The sequence below is a fragment of the Bombus bifarius genome, unplaced genomic scaffold (genome assembly GCF_011952205.1).
Source record: "Bombus bifarius isolate JDL3187 unplaced genomic scaffold, Bbif_JDL3187 scf7180000008218, whole genome shotgun sequence".
Lineage (NCBI taxonomy): Eukaryota > Metazoa > Arthropoda > Insecta > Hymenoptera > Apidae > Bombus > Bombus bifarius.
In genome coordinates this window covers 945,725-960,992 of record NW_022884519.1, presented here as the reverse complement: position 1 = coordinate 960,992, position 15,268 = coordinate 945,725, and the positions used below count along the sequence as shown (strand labels likewise).

General features: G+C 26.5%; 5 protein-coding genes across 15 annotated transcripts; 3 read left to right on the top strand and 2 right to left on the bottom strand.

The window, feature by feature from the left end:
• Window positions 1-244: 244 nt before the first annotated feature.
• Window positions 245-2,760, bottom strand: LOC117211140 (sphingolipid delta(4)-desaturase DES1). Of its 3 annotated transcripts, none has more exons than XM_033454760.1 (7): window positions 2,742-2,760; window positions 2,390-2,471; window positions 1,945-2,121; window positions 1,402-1,541; window positions 1,083-1,296; window positions 807-1,018; window positions 245-708 (listed from the first exon to the last, which is right to left on the bottom strand). In XM_033454760.1, the coding sequence occupies exons 2-7, from the start codon at window positions 2,469-2,471 to the stop codon at window positions 568-570; spliced, it is 966 nt and encodes a 321-aa protein (XP_033310651.1). In that variant the 5' UTR covers window positions 2,742-2,760; the 3' UTR covers window positions 245-567. The 3 variants fall into 3 exon arrangements, with proteins under 3 accessions (XP_033310651.1, XP_033310650.1, XP_033310652.1); XM_033454759.1 differs by having other exon boundaries at window positions 2,733-2,751; XM_033454761.1 differs by lacking the exons at window positions 1,402-1,541; window positions 1,945-2,121; window positions 2,390-2,471; window positions 2,742-2,760 and having other exon boundaries at window positions 1,094-1,216.
• A 1,324-nt stretch (window positions 2,761-4,084) lies between these two features.
• On the top strand, window positions 4,085-8,646 carry LOC117211138 (tyrosine-protein phosphatase corkscrew). Of its 6 annotated transcripts, none has more exons than XM_033454756.1 (12): window positions 4,085-4,383; window positions 4,932-5,054; window positions 5,172-5,325; window positions 5,479-5,641; window positions 5,747-5,859; window positions 5,936-6,204; window positions 6,278-6,357; window positions 6,443-6,625; window positions 6,692-6,868; window positions 6,953-7,169; window positions 7,227-7,378; window positions 7,466-8,646. In XM_033454756.1, the coding sequence occupies exons 2-12, from the start codon at window positions 4,991-4,993 to the stop codon at window positions 7,628-7,630; spliced, it is 1,737 nt and encodes a 578-aa protein (XP_033310647.1). In that variant the 5' UTR covers window positions 4,085-4,383; window positions 4,932-4,990; the 3' UTR covers window positions 7,631-8,646. The 6 variants fall into 6 exon arrangements, with proteins under 6 accessions (XP_033310647.1, XP_033310648.1, XP_033310645.1 ...); XM_033454757.1 differs by having other exon boundaries at window positions 4,369-4,502; XM_033454754.1 differs by having other exon boundaries at window positions 4,369-4,502; window positions 5,131-5,325.
• A 1,430-nt stretch (window positions 8,647-10,076) lies between these two features.
• Window positions 10,077-11,506, top strand: LOC117211197 (arginine-hydroxylase NDUFAF5, mitochondrial). Its single transcript, XM_033454864.1, has 3 exons — window positions 10,077-10,837; window positions 10,900-11,084; window positions 11,160-11,506. Exons 1-3 carry the CDS (start codon window positions 10,263-10,265, stop codon window positions 11,444-11,446), a joined length of 1,047 nt encoding a protein of 348 aa, XP_033310755.1. The 5' UTR covers window positions 10,077-10,262; the 3' UTR covers window positions 11,447-11,506.
• On the bottom strand, window positions 11,483-12,579 carry LOC117211200 (ubiquitin-fold modifier-conjugating enzyme 1). Of its 2 annotated transcripts, none has more exons than XM_033454868.1 (4): window positions 12,332-12,577; window positions 12,043-12,174; window positions 11,785-11,952; window positions 11,483-11,700 (listed from the first exon to the last, which is right to left on the bottom strand). In XM_033454868.1, exons 1-4 carry the CDS (start codon window positions 12,452-12,454, stop codon window positions 11,611-11,613), a joined length of 513 nt encoding a protein of 170 aa, XP_033310759.1. In that variant the 5' UTR covers window positions 12,455-12,577; the 3' UTR covers window positions 11,483-11,610. The 2 variants fall into 2 exon arrangements, with proteins under 2 accessions (XP_033310759.1, XP_033310760.1); XM_033454869.1 differs by having other exon boundaries at window positions 11,616-11,717; window positions 12,332-12,579.
• Window positions 12,580-13,312: 733 nt separating this feature from the next.
• Window positions 13,313-15,120, top strand: LOC117211198 (SAP domain-containing ribonucleoprotein). 3 transcript variants are annotated; one of them, XM_033454866.1, is made up of 8 exons: window positions 13,313-13,440; window positions 13,540-13,636; window positions 13,891-13,987; window positions 14,072-14,133; window positions 14,205-14,438; window positions 14,518-14,646; window positions 14,722-14,793; window positions 14,888-15,120. In XM_033454866.1, exons 2-8 carry the CDS (start codon window positions 13,586-13,588, stop codon window positions 14,987-14,989), a joined length of 747 nt encoding a protein of 248 aa, XP_033310757.1. In that variant the 5' UTR covers window positions 13,313-13,440; window positions 13,540-13,585; the 3' UTR covers window positions 14,990-15,120. The 3 variants fall into 3 exon arrangements, with proteins under 3 accessions (XP_033310757.1, XP_033310758.1, XP_033310756.1); XM_033454867.1 differs by lacking the exon at window positions 13,313-13,440 and having other exon boundaries at window positions 13,441-13,636; window positions 13,891-13,984; XM_033454865.1 differs by lacking the exon at window positions 13,313-13,440 and having other exon boundaries at window positions 13,447-13,636.
• Window positions 15,121-15,268: the final 148 nt, after the last annotated feature.

The following is a 15,268-nucleotide window of genomic DNA, read 5'->3' as shown; positions in this document are numbered from 1 at the left end:
ATATGATTATAATTATATTTTAAGATATAATTAATCAAACAGCTTCACACAATAATTATAAATTATCTATTTATAATTATTTGAACATAAATTTACAATATATATATATTTATATTACATTTTATATAATTAAAATATTATTGTCTACAACAAAGAATTTACTTCATTATGGCTAGATTACAAAATTACGAAATTCTATTTATATAGACATTTGCCTAAAAAAATATATGTAATATTCTTAATCATTTGTCACACATTCGGTATTCTTTATTACAACTTTATTATAGTTATTTACAGACACTGGGATATAGAAAATCGTTCACGATTTAGCATCTTTTACTTACATAATTATATGATTTCATAAATATTTCAAAAATACAAAAAAGGCAAAAAACTTTGCCTCTTTAAAATGGATTACTAATAGCATTGAATGAGTATGCTTTTTATTAATACTGAATATATGTATATAACACAATAAATTAAAGAGAATTGTTACTTTGTGCAATATTAAGCTTCAGATGCTAATCACAAGATTACTTATTAAAAAATAAAATAATTTTTAATTTTTTATGAAGTAAGTCCTTTATGTTTTCGCTTCATTCTTGCATATGGACCTATATCAGGATCCATAATGAAATCATATAAAACAGAAACCCAAGAGTTATGCTGTGGTAAGTTATCGTAAAACTCGGAAGCAATTCGTTTTACCTAGAAAAAAGTAAAATATTTTTATAACACATACTTTTCATAAAAATAGATACCCAATAATATAAATGCTCTTTTTTGTTAAAATGGATTGCACTCACTTCTGGTAGTCTCGAACCAGGAACAGCAGGAAAATCATGATGTTCATTATGGTATCCAACATTAAATGTAATCCAATTTAGTGGACCATAATAACTATAAGTTTCAAAACCCTTTTTATACATATAATGTTCTGATATAAAATGTCCAGCAACAGGGTGTAATCCCATTGCCATTACTGATCCAGAAAGTAAATAGAGTAAGGCTTTTCCACCTATAATATAATATTTGTGTAATAACATACTAATGTGATATTATTATTATTACCAAACTCTTACCAAAAAAATACCATATCAAACTATCAAAAGTAAGTTGTATTACTAAATTTATATATTCCATTAATGTAGGTGCCATTGGATAAACAACAAGAGGTCTAAATGCATAAAAAAATGGCTGTAGATACAACCAACAGAATTTTCCAAATGTTGTGCAAAATAATTTTGCTTCTAGTAGTGTTGGTAAATCTGTATCTAATTTTTCATCACCTTGATACTGCAATTTATTTATTAATATGTATTATATATATTTATAATATTTATAATACTGTTTTATTCCGTTTATATTTATATTTATAAAATATATTTTATTTTTACCTACACGGTGGTGTATAAGATGATATTTTTTAAAGCTGACTGATACTGGTATACCTATAGGTAAATTAGCAAAATATCCAAATAATCTATTAGCTCTGGGTCTAGCATGTCCAAAAGCAAGATTATGTGCTATTTCATGTATTGCTACAAATAAAATGACAAAATACTTAAATTATTTATTAATAATTAAATTTTATATTTAATTAAATAATAATTAAATTTAATATTTAATATTGAATAAAAAAGTCATATAGATATATGTTTGAGCAAAAATAATGAAATTAGATGATTTAGTTATATCATAACAATATAATAGATCTATCAGATAAGAATTAATGATTCATTTCTCTTAAAAAATAGTTCTCTTCAATTACAGTCATAAAAGCTTTAATGAGTGTCTTTATATATAGGAAATTTCTTTTTTTTTACTATAATATGTATATAATTAGATAATCTTTTTGTTTCATATAAATTTGGCAATAATCACAATATTTCAAGAGATATTAAATATTTTACACAAACTAATTAAAAAACATTTTCTACTTACCTAACATAAGAGAATGATTAATTACACCTCCAAAACAATATGCTAGAAGGAACAACATTGGATAACTTAAATTTTTTACAAAATATATGGAGATAAACTGAGTTAAGACCATCCCTGTTACCACCCATTTAAACTTTGGGTCATATCCAAATAATTTTTTTATTTGTGGATATTTTTCTGAAAAGCAAGAAAAACATTTCAAAATATCTTATAAATAAAAATATACAGCATGTATTGTAAAAAATTATCAATGTATAAAATTTAATTCACTGAGCATGAAAATATAACTACGTATTAATTGTATTTTGGAACGTTAATATCATTCGGTATTTCTTAATTTTATTTATTATATTTCGTTAAACATTAACAAATCAAACTTTTATTTCAAATGTAAATTAAAAAAGCTGATAAAGTTTTAACCGTTTATAATACATTGCATTCATACCTAAGATTATTTTTCGTCGTGATGCATGAGGTTCTTCTGTGTAAACCCACTCAAAATCAGTTCTCGAAACGTGTTGACCCATCTTTACATTTAAAAAATTTTCAACTATTTTTATTAACTAAATATTTAGTAATTTGCAATCAAACAACATACGACAAACGTTAAATGTATGCTTTAAGATAAATACAAAACATACGGATATTTCATACCCGGCATTATCTACAATCGACTGAGTTAATCACTTAAGTACTGATTACAGCGCAATCTATCAATGTAAGAAAACCAAACATGCAAGTGAAATAAAAATTTATATTCAATGGAGTATACAAATTTTTACAGTTACCACAATAACCTGCAAGAACGAGGCATCATATAATAAGATTAGAGAATACATTTTTCAACGCTCAACAAAACATATACTTTAATATAAATGATTGTTCATTGCACTATATAGTCTCTAATTTTGATTAAAAACCAATTTTCTTATTGTATTTTAAATTACTTTGCTCTTTTTATTACATTGTGAAGATAATTTTATATTGGTATTTCTTTTCTAAATTATATAACAGTTATACCATATGATTATCTTTAAATGAGATAGGTATAATTATATATTTCTATCATATCTATTGTTATATCTGTACAATTCTATCTATCTGTGAATTTATTCTTATAATAAATTATAGTTATTTGTTAAATAACATATGTTTTATATTAATATTGTCTGAAATAATTAATCATTTTTATATAAAACTGTTAAAATTCGTATATGAAATGCTAAAAATAATGTAATGTATATGAAATTAAATTTTTTATACTATTAGATTATTAATATATAACATATAGTGGTAGCACAGAATTCCTTTTATAAATATAGAAAGTATTTATTAAAAATATTAAATATAATGTTTAAAATTAAGAATATCGTTATTGAATTTATATTATCGTGTATGTCCTCTACTGAACACTGCGTGAACTAACTCGCGCCAAATTCAAATTGTAAGGTACCGCAGCCGGAGCAACGAACAGAGAGAATTTATCTAAGTAAATATTGATTAACTGTCAAATTATTTATCAGTGGTAATTATAATCACTCTCCAATTTGTACATTTGCCTAGTTAGTTATCATAGAAGTTATCATGGAAAAGAACATTGCAAGGACATAAATCCTCGCTCTATTATGTGATAAATTCCAATGGGAACAATTGTTATTGATATTAGCCAATAACAATTTTTCTTATTGGATCATAAACAAATTACGTTTACGTTAGGTAAAATTCCAAGCATAAATAGATTGAACAATGATAGAAAAGACAGTGAAAACAGTAAAAACGTGAAAATCATAACAGATTAAAAATTTCTCAATCTGTAATTAGTTGATCAAAATATAGTTATCTATTTGAAGCTTAACTCATTTAAGTTTGTGTTTCCTTCTGTGTTTTTTCTAAACCACTCGTTAATCATCAACTTTATTTAATCCAAAACACCTAAATATGTGCAGAGTGCTTTAACACTTTACAGGCAACAATTCAAACTGAAATTCCCCAAGTCACACGACAATATCAAAAAATTAATTTAATAACTCGCATATTATCATACGTAGGGAATTATAAATTGATTCAGTTTCTTAACTTGCAATTATTAAAACAATTTTAAAAAACAGTTAAACGGCATATATTGTTATTAAAAATAAAGTTATTTGTTTATAATATAAGGAATTTTATGAAATCGGCATTAAGTACAACCATTAGGTTTGCTTTGCAAGTGTCCGTTCTAAATACTGCGGATCGATGGCAGAATCTTTTAGTGATTTCGGTATTTTTTTGTTTTTATGTGAAGTGAATATGTCAAAGATTGTAGCGATGTATAGTTAGCATTAAGATTAAGTTGAAACTAATTATAATTACATATTATAAGTGCGAACATCGATGAAGCGTTATGAATTATTAATTACCAGCTGGTCATAGTTGGAATCACGACATGGCATCTCGCAGGTGAGGCACGTTTTTATACTTGCATAAAAAATATATAATTATCATAATTCACGAACGATCTGTGAACAAGCCTACTTATTTTTCGGTGCTAACCGTAGATTAGCTAAATAGATTCAGAGGTAAATTATGCGCACTTAAATTAATTAACATCGTTGAATTCTTCATGTCCAAAAATGGATACAATAATTTCGTTTTATGTATACATTGATTACACATATTTATACTCTGTATAGTTATTTTATGTCCTATATTTTGTCATTATAAAATGAAACTTTCCAATTATTTACATACAGCGTGCTTAATCATATTATTGTAGCATCGTTATTCGTTTTTGTCACCGTTATTAATAATAAATAACGAATAAAGGTTGAATATATTAGAATAGATCTATAAAATATTAGATATAAAAAGAAGTAATTTGAATAGATTATAGGTTTTTAAAATTAAATTAAACTTACAATATATTGTTTTGAAATAAAAATTCTGCTTATTATAATTTTTTGGAAAAATGTTTTTATCCTACGGAAATATAAACATTTTTATTGCAGATGGTTTCATCCGAATATATCGGGTTTAGAAGCAGAACGTTTATTAATGGAACGGGGTTATGATAGTTCATTTTTGGCACGACCAAGTTCATCTAATCCTGGTGACTTTACATTATCTGTTAGGTATGTACATAATATATCACATAGATTATCTGTTTATATAGTTATAAGACATTTGATATCTTTATATTATCCTTAGACGGAATGGTGAAGTGACTCATATTAAAATACAAAATACAGGGGACTTTTACGATCTTTACGGTGGTGAAAAGTTTGCAACATTATCAGAACTTGTACAATTTTATATGGAAAATGGAGGACAACTGCGTGAAAAGAATGGAGAAATTATTGAATTGAAGTATCCATTGAATTGTGCAGATCCAACAACTGAAAGGTATTTGTACAATAAAAACAGAATATATACATAATATCTTGCATAATAAACATTACAGCAAAGTTTGTTATGTATTGGAATATTTTCTTGTTATTGTTACTTCAAATGCACGCATATAGCATGGTATGTGTTAATAGTAAAATATGGGTAAAGGTGGTTCCATGGCCATTTATCAGCTAAAGAAGCAGAACGTTTAATGCTGGAGCGAGGTAAAAATGGATCTTTTCTGGTTCGTGAATCCCAAAGTAAACCTGGTGACTTTGTATTATCTGTTCGTACAGATGATCGTGTTACACACGTTATAATACGATCTCAGGTTAATTACATTTTGTATTTTTTACTGCATATCTTCATTATATTTAATATTTTTATAAATATCAAATCTTTGACATTTCATTATCTGTAATAATGTATATTGCAGGATAATAAATATGATGTTGGAGGAGGTGATAAGTTTGATAGCTTAAGTGATCTGATAGAACATTATAAACGCAATCCAATGGTTGAAACAAGTGGAAGTGTTGTCCATTTACGGTAATATAAAAACTTATTAATTTCTATATATGCGATAGAATATATATATTGTCATAATATATTTATTATTTTCTAGACAACCTTTCAATGCTACTCGTATAAATGCCAGTGGTATTGAAAGTAGAGTAAGACAGTTACATAAAGAAAATGGTTGTTCAAATGGATGGTTGTGGAATGGTGCCACAGGTAGCAATGAAGGCGGAGCAGGGCGTGGTAAAGGAAAAGCCGGGTTCTGGGAAGAATTTGAGTCGTTGCAACAGTTAGAATGTCGTCACTTATTTTCCAGGAAAGAAGGATTACGTTCTGAAAATCGAGCGAAAAATCGATATAAAAACATCTTACCATGTATGATCTTTTTCTTTCTTTATTTTTTTAATTTAATTGTGTTTGTACATAAACTTTAATAACTGTTCTATAGTTGATCATACAAGAGTACGTTTGAAGGACGTTGATCCAAATATTCCTGGATCTGACTATATTAATGCTAACTATATTAGGGTAAATTTATTTAATATTTGTAGTATTTTATATAAATATTAAAATCTATTTGTATATGTGGGTGCATATGTATATATATTTATAGAATGAAGAAGGAGATGGACAAGCTAGTGGAATTAATACGTGTGGTGATGGTGGTTCATTTAATAAGTGTTATATTGCAACACAAGGTTGCCTTCTAAATACAATTCAAGATTTCTGGCATATGGTATATCAAGAAAATACACGAGTGATAGTTATGACGACTAAAGAAATGGAAAGAGGAAAGGTATGCTATTTAAAACTATTCATTCTTAATTGAAATTTTATTTTAAAAATATGTATATTTTTTTAGAATAAATGTGCTCGATATTGGCCAGAGGAAGGTGAAGTTACAGAATATGGAGGTGAATGGAAAGTGCGTGCTTTATCTCGTACTTCAACAGCAGATTATACATTACGAGAATTCTTATTACATGGAAATAGATCCGGTTTCACAGAATCCAGACGGATTTACCATTATCATTTTCAAGTACCTATTATAGCTATTATTATTTATGAAACGCTCACACATATTTAAAAAAAATAAATTGATTGCATTATATTAACATTTTAGGCATGGCCTGATCATGGTGTTCCGTCAGATCCCGGATGCGTGTTGAACTTTCTTCACGATGTTAATGCGAGACAAGAATCAATTGCTGCTTCTCTTGCTTCAAGCGGTCAAACTGCATCATGTATAGGGCCAATTCTTGTACATTGTAGCGCAGGAATTGGTAGAACCGGAACATTTATTGTTATCGACATGATTCTTGATCAAATCAAGCGGCATGGTAATAAAATTTTTATTTCACTAATTGTCCAAGATTTTCTATATATTATATTTGTAGGATTGGATTGTGAAATTGATATTCAGAGAACTATTCAAAGAGTACGTTCACAAAGGTCAGGAATGGTTCAAACAGAAGCGCAATATAAGTTTGTTTATCTGGCTGTATTACACTATATTGAAACTGTATCTCAACGGATGCAAGCAGAGCAAGTAATTATAATAATTATGAAACTAATTGATTATATTTTCTTAGCTTCTATATATCGATTTATGTTGTATCTATTATTGTTTTTACAGAAATCTCTTCATTTAGGTCGAGAATATACTAATATCCGATATAAAAGTGAAACGAATACTACAACTATAGGCGATATTCCGGTCCCCACATGTACTGCAACAACTCTTTCAACGTCAACACATTTTACATTACCCACTCCTATTAATAGTTTGAGGCCAAAGTAATTAACATTAATGTCATCAAATAACGAGATTTTTAAAAAGCAAAGAAGAGGCTTTGTTACTCTTACCATATGTGGTTTTGAGCTTTCGATATTATCGTAACATACTCTATAAAAGCTTAATTTTGAAATTAATTGATTATTCCAAATATTTTTCAAAATATGTGTCATCATAATGAATTTTCGTACAATACATGTATTTAATTAGTGCGTATGCACATGAACGTAAACGATATGTAGAAATTATAATATCACCACTTTGCACTTGAATTGTTGATTACTTAAAAGTAATCGGCAATATATTAGAACATTACATTAGAGAAAAATAATATTTTTTGCAACTTAATCGCAGTACTGAATTATAAAAAAACTTAGAATACAAAGTCTCAATAGTAATTATGTTAAGTGTAATCAAAGTATATAATTGCTTTTCATATTATTTCGCTATCTGTATTTCATCAACTATTAATTGGATAACAGATTTATCTAGTTATAGTTATCATTTTTCATGCTACTTATCTTCTATAAAATATATTACCAAATCCTTTCTTAAAATTTCAATATTTCTTCGAATAAACAACGAAAATTTGAACATTTTTCTAAGTTTCAGGTGTAGTATTATATATTGTGCCTCAAAACACATTAATAATTGTTTTTATTGTGATTATATAACTGTACAAATTATCTAGTAATATTTAGGACTGACTTTTTTATATAGAATTTTCTTTTTAATATTTTTTCAAAGATCACAAATAAGAAACCTTTATTCTTTATAAATTTCATTATATTACAAGGCAGAACGCGCATAGATGTGATACATTCAGTTTCATGTACAATAAATAATATGGCGATTCTTTTTTTCTTACAATTCACATTTGTTACTTTTAATATTTCGGTTGTACTTAATTATATCATAAATATTAGTATCGAACTTTATTCATCAAATTGTAAAAAAGTTTTATATTAAATATTAATATTAAAAGAGATGGAGATGATAAATATGAAAATCAAAGTTAAAATTTTTATACTTTAACAAATATTCGTTAAAATTTTTTTTAATCATCTGCGCATAAATTTTATCATTTTTATCATTCTGACACGAATTTCATTATCTTCACTCTGAAAATTAGGTAGAACTATAGAAGTATGTAAGTAGAAGTTTTGTTATAGCAAAAGTTACTATAATGCTTACAGTTTGTATGTATCTCCTGAAATTTTTATAAAAACGTACATAACATATATATTAAATTATATGTGCTTCAATATTATTAATGCCTATTTTATATATTTTTTGTATTTGTTTCTAATACTTGAAATATATATGTTTACATTAGAGCAGTGCTGGTGAAGTATGCATCTGAGTGAGTCCTGCCTTACAAATTGAGTCACAAATTTGATATTCTTAAAAGTATATTGTTACATTATTCCAAAACCAAATCAATAATAACTACTTTAAATATATATTTAAAAAATCTGAGATCTGTACTAAATTCTTTTTACATATTTTATAAAATTTCAAGATTTAAATATTGATTTGTTTATTTACAATAAAGTTTTATTTATCTAGTATGCCATAATGCAAGTATTATATTTGTTTATATTTATATAACAATAAAATATAATCATTTTTATACTTATTTAAATAACAATAATTCTATAATTTTTTGGTATGTATGTTTTCAAAAAGGAAACAGTTGTATTTTTTATTAATTTTTATCTTATTTAATGTACCTTGGTTTTGGAGAAATGTTATATATTATACTTCTAAATATTATTGTATCTTATTGCTATCAAAGACATACTGTATGTGATACTAACTATGGCATTAAAGAATTTATGTTATAAAATTCTGTATGTAGGGCATCATATAAATATTATATTAATATTGAATTAAAAAGATTCTAATAATTATGCATAGTTTAAATTGCAATGCAATAAATATCAGAGTTATGTTTAAATGTAAATAATTTGGGTTCTTATGAATAATAACAGACAAATGTACATTGTATAGTGTTAAATAAACGTATAATAAACTTACTATTAAATATATAAAATGATGCTTAAATGTGAGAAAAGAAGAAACAAGAAACTACTACATTTAAAAAATTGTTCTTTGTGAAACATGTTTCATTGCAGTTTAAAGGCTTTTTCATAATAAGAATGTAATGTAAGAATAAAATGTTGCCAAAAAAATAGATTTTAATTAATTCCAAAAAATATTACGAACTATCTTTATAGCTTTTTTAATGTTCATATACATTGGAATAAAATGGTAATTGTAATTAAATACAATTTCTTTTTTATTTCATTATTAATATAATACATAATCTAATACAGGAAAGAAATGTAGAATATTTTCGATCTGTTTACATCTTATAAAACTTGTAAGTTAAAATTATGTAGTAAAAATTTTACTAAGAGTAGACTTAATAAAATTAGAACTACATAGAATAGGTTATATTGTACAGGCTTGTACAACACATATTAAAATCATCGAAAGCAAAAAAGTAAGCTTATAAAATATTGTGAAAACATATATGATATACGTATTATTACTGATAATAATATTTCAATAATATAATTTCAATAATAAATAATTCAGATAAAATTCATACGAGAATTTTCAATGGTGAAAAATGCATGTTTTGCTCGAGCGGTGTTTGGCCCCATTTACATCTAATATTCGATGTATTCGTAACATAAGTTATAGTGCAATAAAATATGCGTTACCGACAGATAATGTAATGTATATTTTTGATAGAAATACAAAGCTGCTACAGAGGGAACGTGCTGCACAATCTGTTGATGTAAAACTGTATGATTACATCAAAGATGAAGTAGGCTACAGACTTGCAGATAGAATATTTGACATAAAAAGAAATTTCAAAAAAGCACTTGATTTAGGATGTGGTCGTGGTTATGTATCAAAACACATTTTGGCAGAATGTGTGGAAGAATTAATCTTAGTTGACATGTCAACTAGCTTTGTACATCAAGCAGAAATCACTGAAGGAGTTAAAGTATCACGGATAACTATGGATGAAGAAAATTTTTCAGTTGAACCAAATAGTTTAGATTTAGTAATAAGTTCATTAAGTCTGCACTGGATAAATGATTTACCAGGATGCTTTAGGAATATTAATAAAAGTTTAAAAAATGATGGAGTCTTTATAGGAGCTTTGTTTGGAGGAGAAACGTTGTTTGAATTAAGGTAATTTTAAGGATAAATTAAGCATATGTTAAATCTACAAGTTTAGGTTTTTGTTTTTACAGGAGTTCCTTACAATTGGCAGAATTAGAAAGAGATGGTGGAATTTCAGCACATATTTCACCATTTGCAGATATTAGAGATATTGGAGGTTTATTGACAAGAGCTAATTTTACTATGTTAACCATTGATGTGGATGAAATTGTTATTGGATATCCAAGCATGTTTGAATTAATGTGGGATTTAAAAGGTGATATTTAAAATCTTTATAATTCTTATTTGTATCTTACTTGAAGTTTGTTTAATTGTTTACATAATTTTGCAGGAATGGCAGAGAATAATGCAATAAAGAACCGAAAATTACGTTTAAATAAAGATACTGTTCTTGCTGCTGCATCAATATATAAAGAACTATATGGAAAAATTAAAGAAGATGGTACTCCATATGTACCTGCAACATTTCAAGTAATTTATCTATTAGGTTGGAAGCCAGATCCATCACAACCAAAACCCTTAGAAAGAGGTAGTGGGGAAGTATCACTTAAAAATTTATATAAATTAGACGAAATTGTAAAAGAAACAAAAGATATTAAAATGGACGAAGATAAATAATCGTTGTACATAGTATATGAAGAACTGTAAATATTTGTATTAAATACAAAATTCAATGTATTTATTATAGAAATCTTTTTATAACTTATTAAAATAGGTTAATCAGTAATTCATCTCATAATTAACATATTTTCATTTATATTATACAATATTTTCTTTTAAAGTTACGATTTATGTTCATCAATTTTATCTTTATGAGCTATAGCACCTTTTTCTATAAGATCAGGAATTTCAACTGCTAACCAAGGTCCAAGCTAAAAATATAAGAAATCTTTAAATATGTCTAATAACAAAATTGATGATTTGTAAAGACTTATTTATAAATAGAACAAACTTACTCCTAGTGCCATGGCATGTGCAATTCCAAATTTTGGTACATTACGTGCCCATAAGGGTTTAAAATGATCTGTAAGACAAATCTTTCCACCTCTGTACATTTTTGCTGTTTTACCATCTAATTCTGGTAAAGCAATTTCAGGTGCTGTTATAGGATATGTAACAGGTATCTGAATAAAAAATTATATTTTATCAGAAAATGAAAAAGCTTAGTGAAGTCTATACATTTAATAAATATACAAAAAAGAAAGATTACTTACATCAAACTCAATTTCAAATTCATATTTTGAAAAGTTATGTATATACCAACATTTACCAAACCATTTTGTACCCTCTTTATTTGATTCCAGACGAAACCAATCATTGTCAGATTCTTTATTATTTCTCACATACTAAAAAACAAATAAGAATTTCTTGAAATCAATACTAAGTACATTGAAAATGTATTATACTTTAAGTACAATTAGTATAATAAAAACAATTCTAAGTTCTTCTTTTTGGGATTTTAAATAACCATATGGTAAACTAAATATTAAATATAGAACATACTTTAATTAAAGCTTGGTATTCTTCTTTCAATCTCTGCACCCATAACTCTTTATCCCTAGGTCCAGCTTTTGTTTGTAATAATGGAATATTACTTAATGTCTTCTTTGTAGACTCATCTACCATCTTAATTATTATTACAACAACACAAGTCTATGGCTATGACTTCTATGTAGATATAGAAATGACAAATGTGTTACAATTCAAGTATTGCATCTCTTTTACATCGCGTAGAAAGTGCGACAGTGCGATTAAGAGCAATCGATATATCGAAAAAATTCATATATAGAAAGACAGATAGGGATATTTGAAAAATTTAGTTATAAATAAACACATAGGTTAGAGGAAGTTTAAAAAGTTACATCTTTTTCAATGTAAATATTTTAATTTCATTACATATTACATTCATTTTTATTCATTAGAAAGTAAACTCGATAAGTTGAGAGATAATATCTATTAGTGATCAGTAAACGCTAATCACGCGGTTGCAGCCAGTGGCGTGCTGAAGTACTCTACTCGCGTTACAATTTCAAACAATTCAGAAAACTAACTCGACATTTAAATGAAGAAATATACAACGAGAAAGATTAACTTGAACAATAATTTCTATTTAAAACTAAATATTTATAATAGATTGGCTACTTTAACAAAGATTTGCGCTTTACTGAAATTTATTTAGACTCTGAGCTGTGTGACAACTCTAAAGGTGCAACGATTTTAACGATTCCCTTTCTTTCAGATCGCAGAGTGGTGTATCTGCTCAGATTTACGTAGCAATCTACGATTTATTTGTTATCTAGTAAGACAAATTTTTATTAATTAATGCTAATAAACATTAATTTGATTGGAATTTACAGTATTAGAAAACGAGCAATTTATGTCTTGGCAATATCTTCTTATGGCAATAAAAGTAAATACAAAATTTGAGAGTGATTGCAGTTGTTACTAATAAATAATTTTGACATTTAATTAATAAACTTGTTTGCTTGGCTAAGCTGCTGTACAGTTAAATTCGCAGCGCTAGAAGTTACCCTATTATCATATAAGATATTCACACTAGAGGGGGCCACAGAACTACACCAGTTCACAACATACTATCCATATTCGCAAAGGTAGTGACATTAAAATTTTTCGTGTTGCATGCATTTCAATTTGATTTGCTCCCTGGGCTGTTGAAAGTATTGTGTGATAAATTGTGTCATGTTAATCAGGATTCGAAAAGGGATATCAATTGAAAGAAAATAATACTGATGTACCATGGCTGATTCATCTTATGAGAAAGGACTTACAGAACTTTCAAAAATGAAGGTAATGCAAATGTATCTTGCTGATATGTGTCTACACCCGGGAAGCTAACCTTAAAATTAGAAGAAATTTTTTATGTAATGTAAAACAATCTTTTTTACATTAATTTCTGTTTAACTTGTATAATTGTTTTAGACAGATACAATTTCGCTTTATTAATATTTAAAAATTATATTTGTTGAATATAAAAAATTTATATACATCTTAAGATTATTAAAGGGAATTATATATAATTATAGATAAATATTATTGAACAGGTTGCAGATCTGAAAATTGAGTTAAAACAAAGAGGACTACCTACTACTGGCAATAAAAATGAATTGGTTGAAAGACTTCAATTAGCAATTCATGGTGGTATATGCTTTCGAATGACTTTTGAACTGTTTTGTTTTGTGAGAGCTACCTATTGATAAAATAATGTTTTCATTGAATGTCTAGATTCTGCACTATCTTTAGATGAGACTACAGAGGAAATTTTAGATGAAGATGCAGTTCTTGGCGTAATTAAAAAAATATGTTTTGTATATTATTTGATTTTAATATGACATTGACAATATACCTGTTTAAATAGGATGAAGAAATAGAAGAGCTATCAAATAAACCTGACTCACAAGAAGGTAATGAAAAAAGAAAATTGTCTACTGAAAGTAATGTAAGTGCTAAAAAGATAGTTCTAAATCGAAAACCAGTAATTGAAGAAATTAAGAATGAACAAACAGAAAAGATTGAAATTGATACAAAAACTATTGAGACTGCACCACCAGAAAAAAAGATAATTAAATTATCAGAGCTTGGTATCAAAGAGGTAATATTTTTTTTTTACTATATCTTGCAGAATTATAGAGATCAAATATAAAATGCTAATAAATTTATCGTATTAATAGAGATTAGAAATGAGAGCTAAGAAATTTGGATTACCATTATCAGAAGCTGCTAAGAAAGAAGCTAGATCTGCAAGATTCAGTATTAATAATCAGAATAATAAGTCAGCTGCATCTGTAAAAACACCTGTGGTATATATATTTACGCAACTACAAGTGTAATATCTTTGTTTGTTTTCTAATATTATCTATTGTGTGCATTTGCAGCATACAACTTACGAAGTTCTAAAGAAGCGAGCAGAAAGGTTTGGTACGTCTGTTTCTAGTTTAATGGAAAAGGTAATTAATTATGTTAATAAAAAGTTTACTATATTAAATGTAAATACTAATTCTATTACATATTTTATAATTCTTTTATATTTGCATATTTCAGGCTGAATTAGAAGCCAGAATAGAGAAAAGAAAAGTCAGATTTGGCGAAGTGAAACCTACAAATAAGAAAGTATTTTATAATAAAGTTAAAATTGTTAAATGATATTCAGTGTTATATACCAAATAGCAATTTAGATTGCAAATTTTACATTAAGTTTTCTTACTTCTAATAAGACTATTGTATACAAAATAAAAACTCATTGTATTTGTTATAAAATGCATGACAAAAAGATTTTTTTCGAGTAATCTTTTATTTTTTTTAAGAACTGTACGAAAATTACACACATGCACTTTACACTTATATTTCTATTCAATTAAAATAATTATAAAAAGAACAAAATATATGTATATATATCATATACATAAATTGTGTGTGTGTATA

Coding starts and splice junctions, on each gene's coding strand:
- LOC117211198 (XM_033454866.1), top strand. CDS start 13,586: ATGGCTGATTCATCTTATGAGAAAGGACTTACAGAACTTTCAAAAATG. Junction 14,134..14,204: donor ATGAAGATGCAGTTCTTGGC/GTAATTAAAAAA, acceptor CTGTTTAAATAG/GATGAAGAAATAGAAGAGCT. Junction 14,794..14,887: donor TTTCTAGTTTAATGGAAAAG/GTAATTAATTAT, acceptor TGCATATTTCAG/GCTGAATTAGAAGCCAGAAT.
- LOC117211138 (XM_033454753.1), top strand. Junction 6,358..6,442: donor TTAATGCTAACTATATTAGG/GTAAATTTATTT, acceptor ATATATTTATAG/AATGAAGAAGGAGATGGACA. Junction 6,626..6,691: donor AAGAAATGGAAAGAGGAAAG/GTATGCTATTTA, acceptor ATATTTTTTTAG/AATAAATGTGCTCGATATTG.
- LOC117211197 (XM_033454864.1), top strand. CDS start 10,263: ATGCATGTTTTGCTCGAGCGGTGTTTGGCCCCATTTACATCTAATATT. Junction 10,838..10,899: donor GAAACGTTGTTTGAATTAAG/GTAATTTTAAGG, acceptor TTGTTTTTACAG/GAGTTCCTTACAATTGGCAG. Junction 11,085..11,159: donor ATTAATGTGGGATTTAAAAG/GTGATATTTAAA, acceptor ATAATTTTGCAG/GAATGGCAGAGAATAATGCA.
- LOC117211200 (XM_033454868.1), bottom strand. CDS start 12,454: ATGGTAGATGAGTCTACAAAGAAGACATTAAGTAATATTCCATTATTA. Junction 11,953..12,042: donor AATTTGAAATTGAGTTTGAT/GTAAGTAATCTT, acceptor TTTTTTATTCAG/ATACCTGTTACATATCCTAT. Junction 11,701..11,784: donor CACATGCCATGGCACTAGGA/GTAAGTTTGTTC, acceptor TTATATTTTTAG/CTTGGACCTTGGTTAGCAGT.
- LOC117211140 (XM_033454760.1), bottom strand. CDS start 2,471: ATGGGTCAACACGTTTCGAGAACTGATTTTGAGTGGGTTTACACAGAA. Junction 1,542..1,944: donor TAATCATTCTCTTATGTTAG/GTAAGTAGAAAA, acceptor TTTTATTTGTAG/CAATACATGAAATAGCACAT. Junction 1,019..1,082: donor TTTGATATGGTATTTTTTTG/GTAAGAGTTTGG, acceptor ATTATATTATAG/GTGGAAAAGCCTTACTCTAT.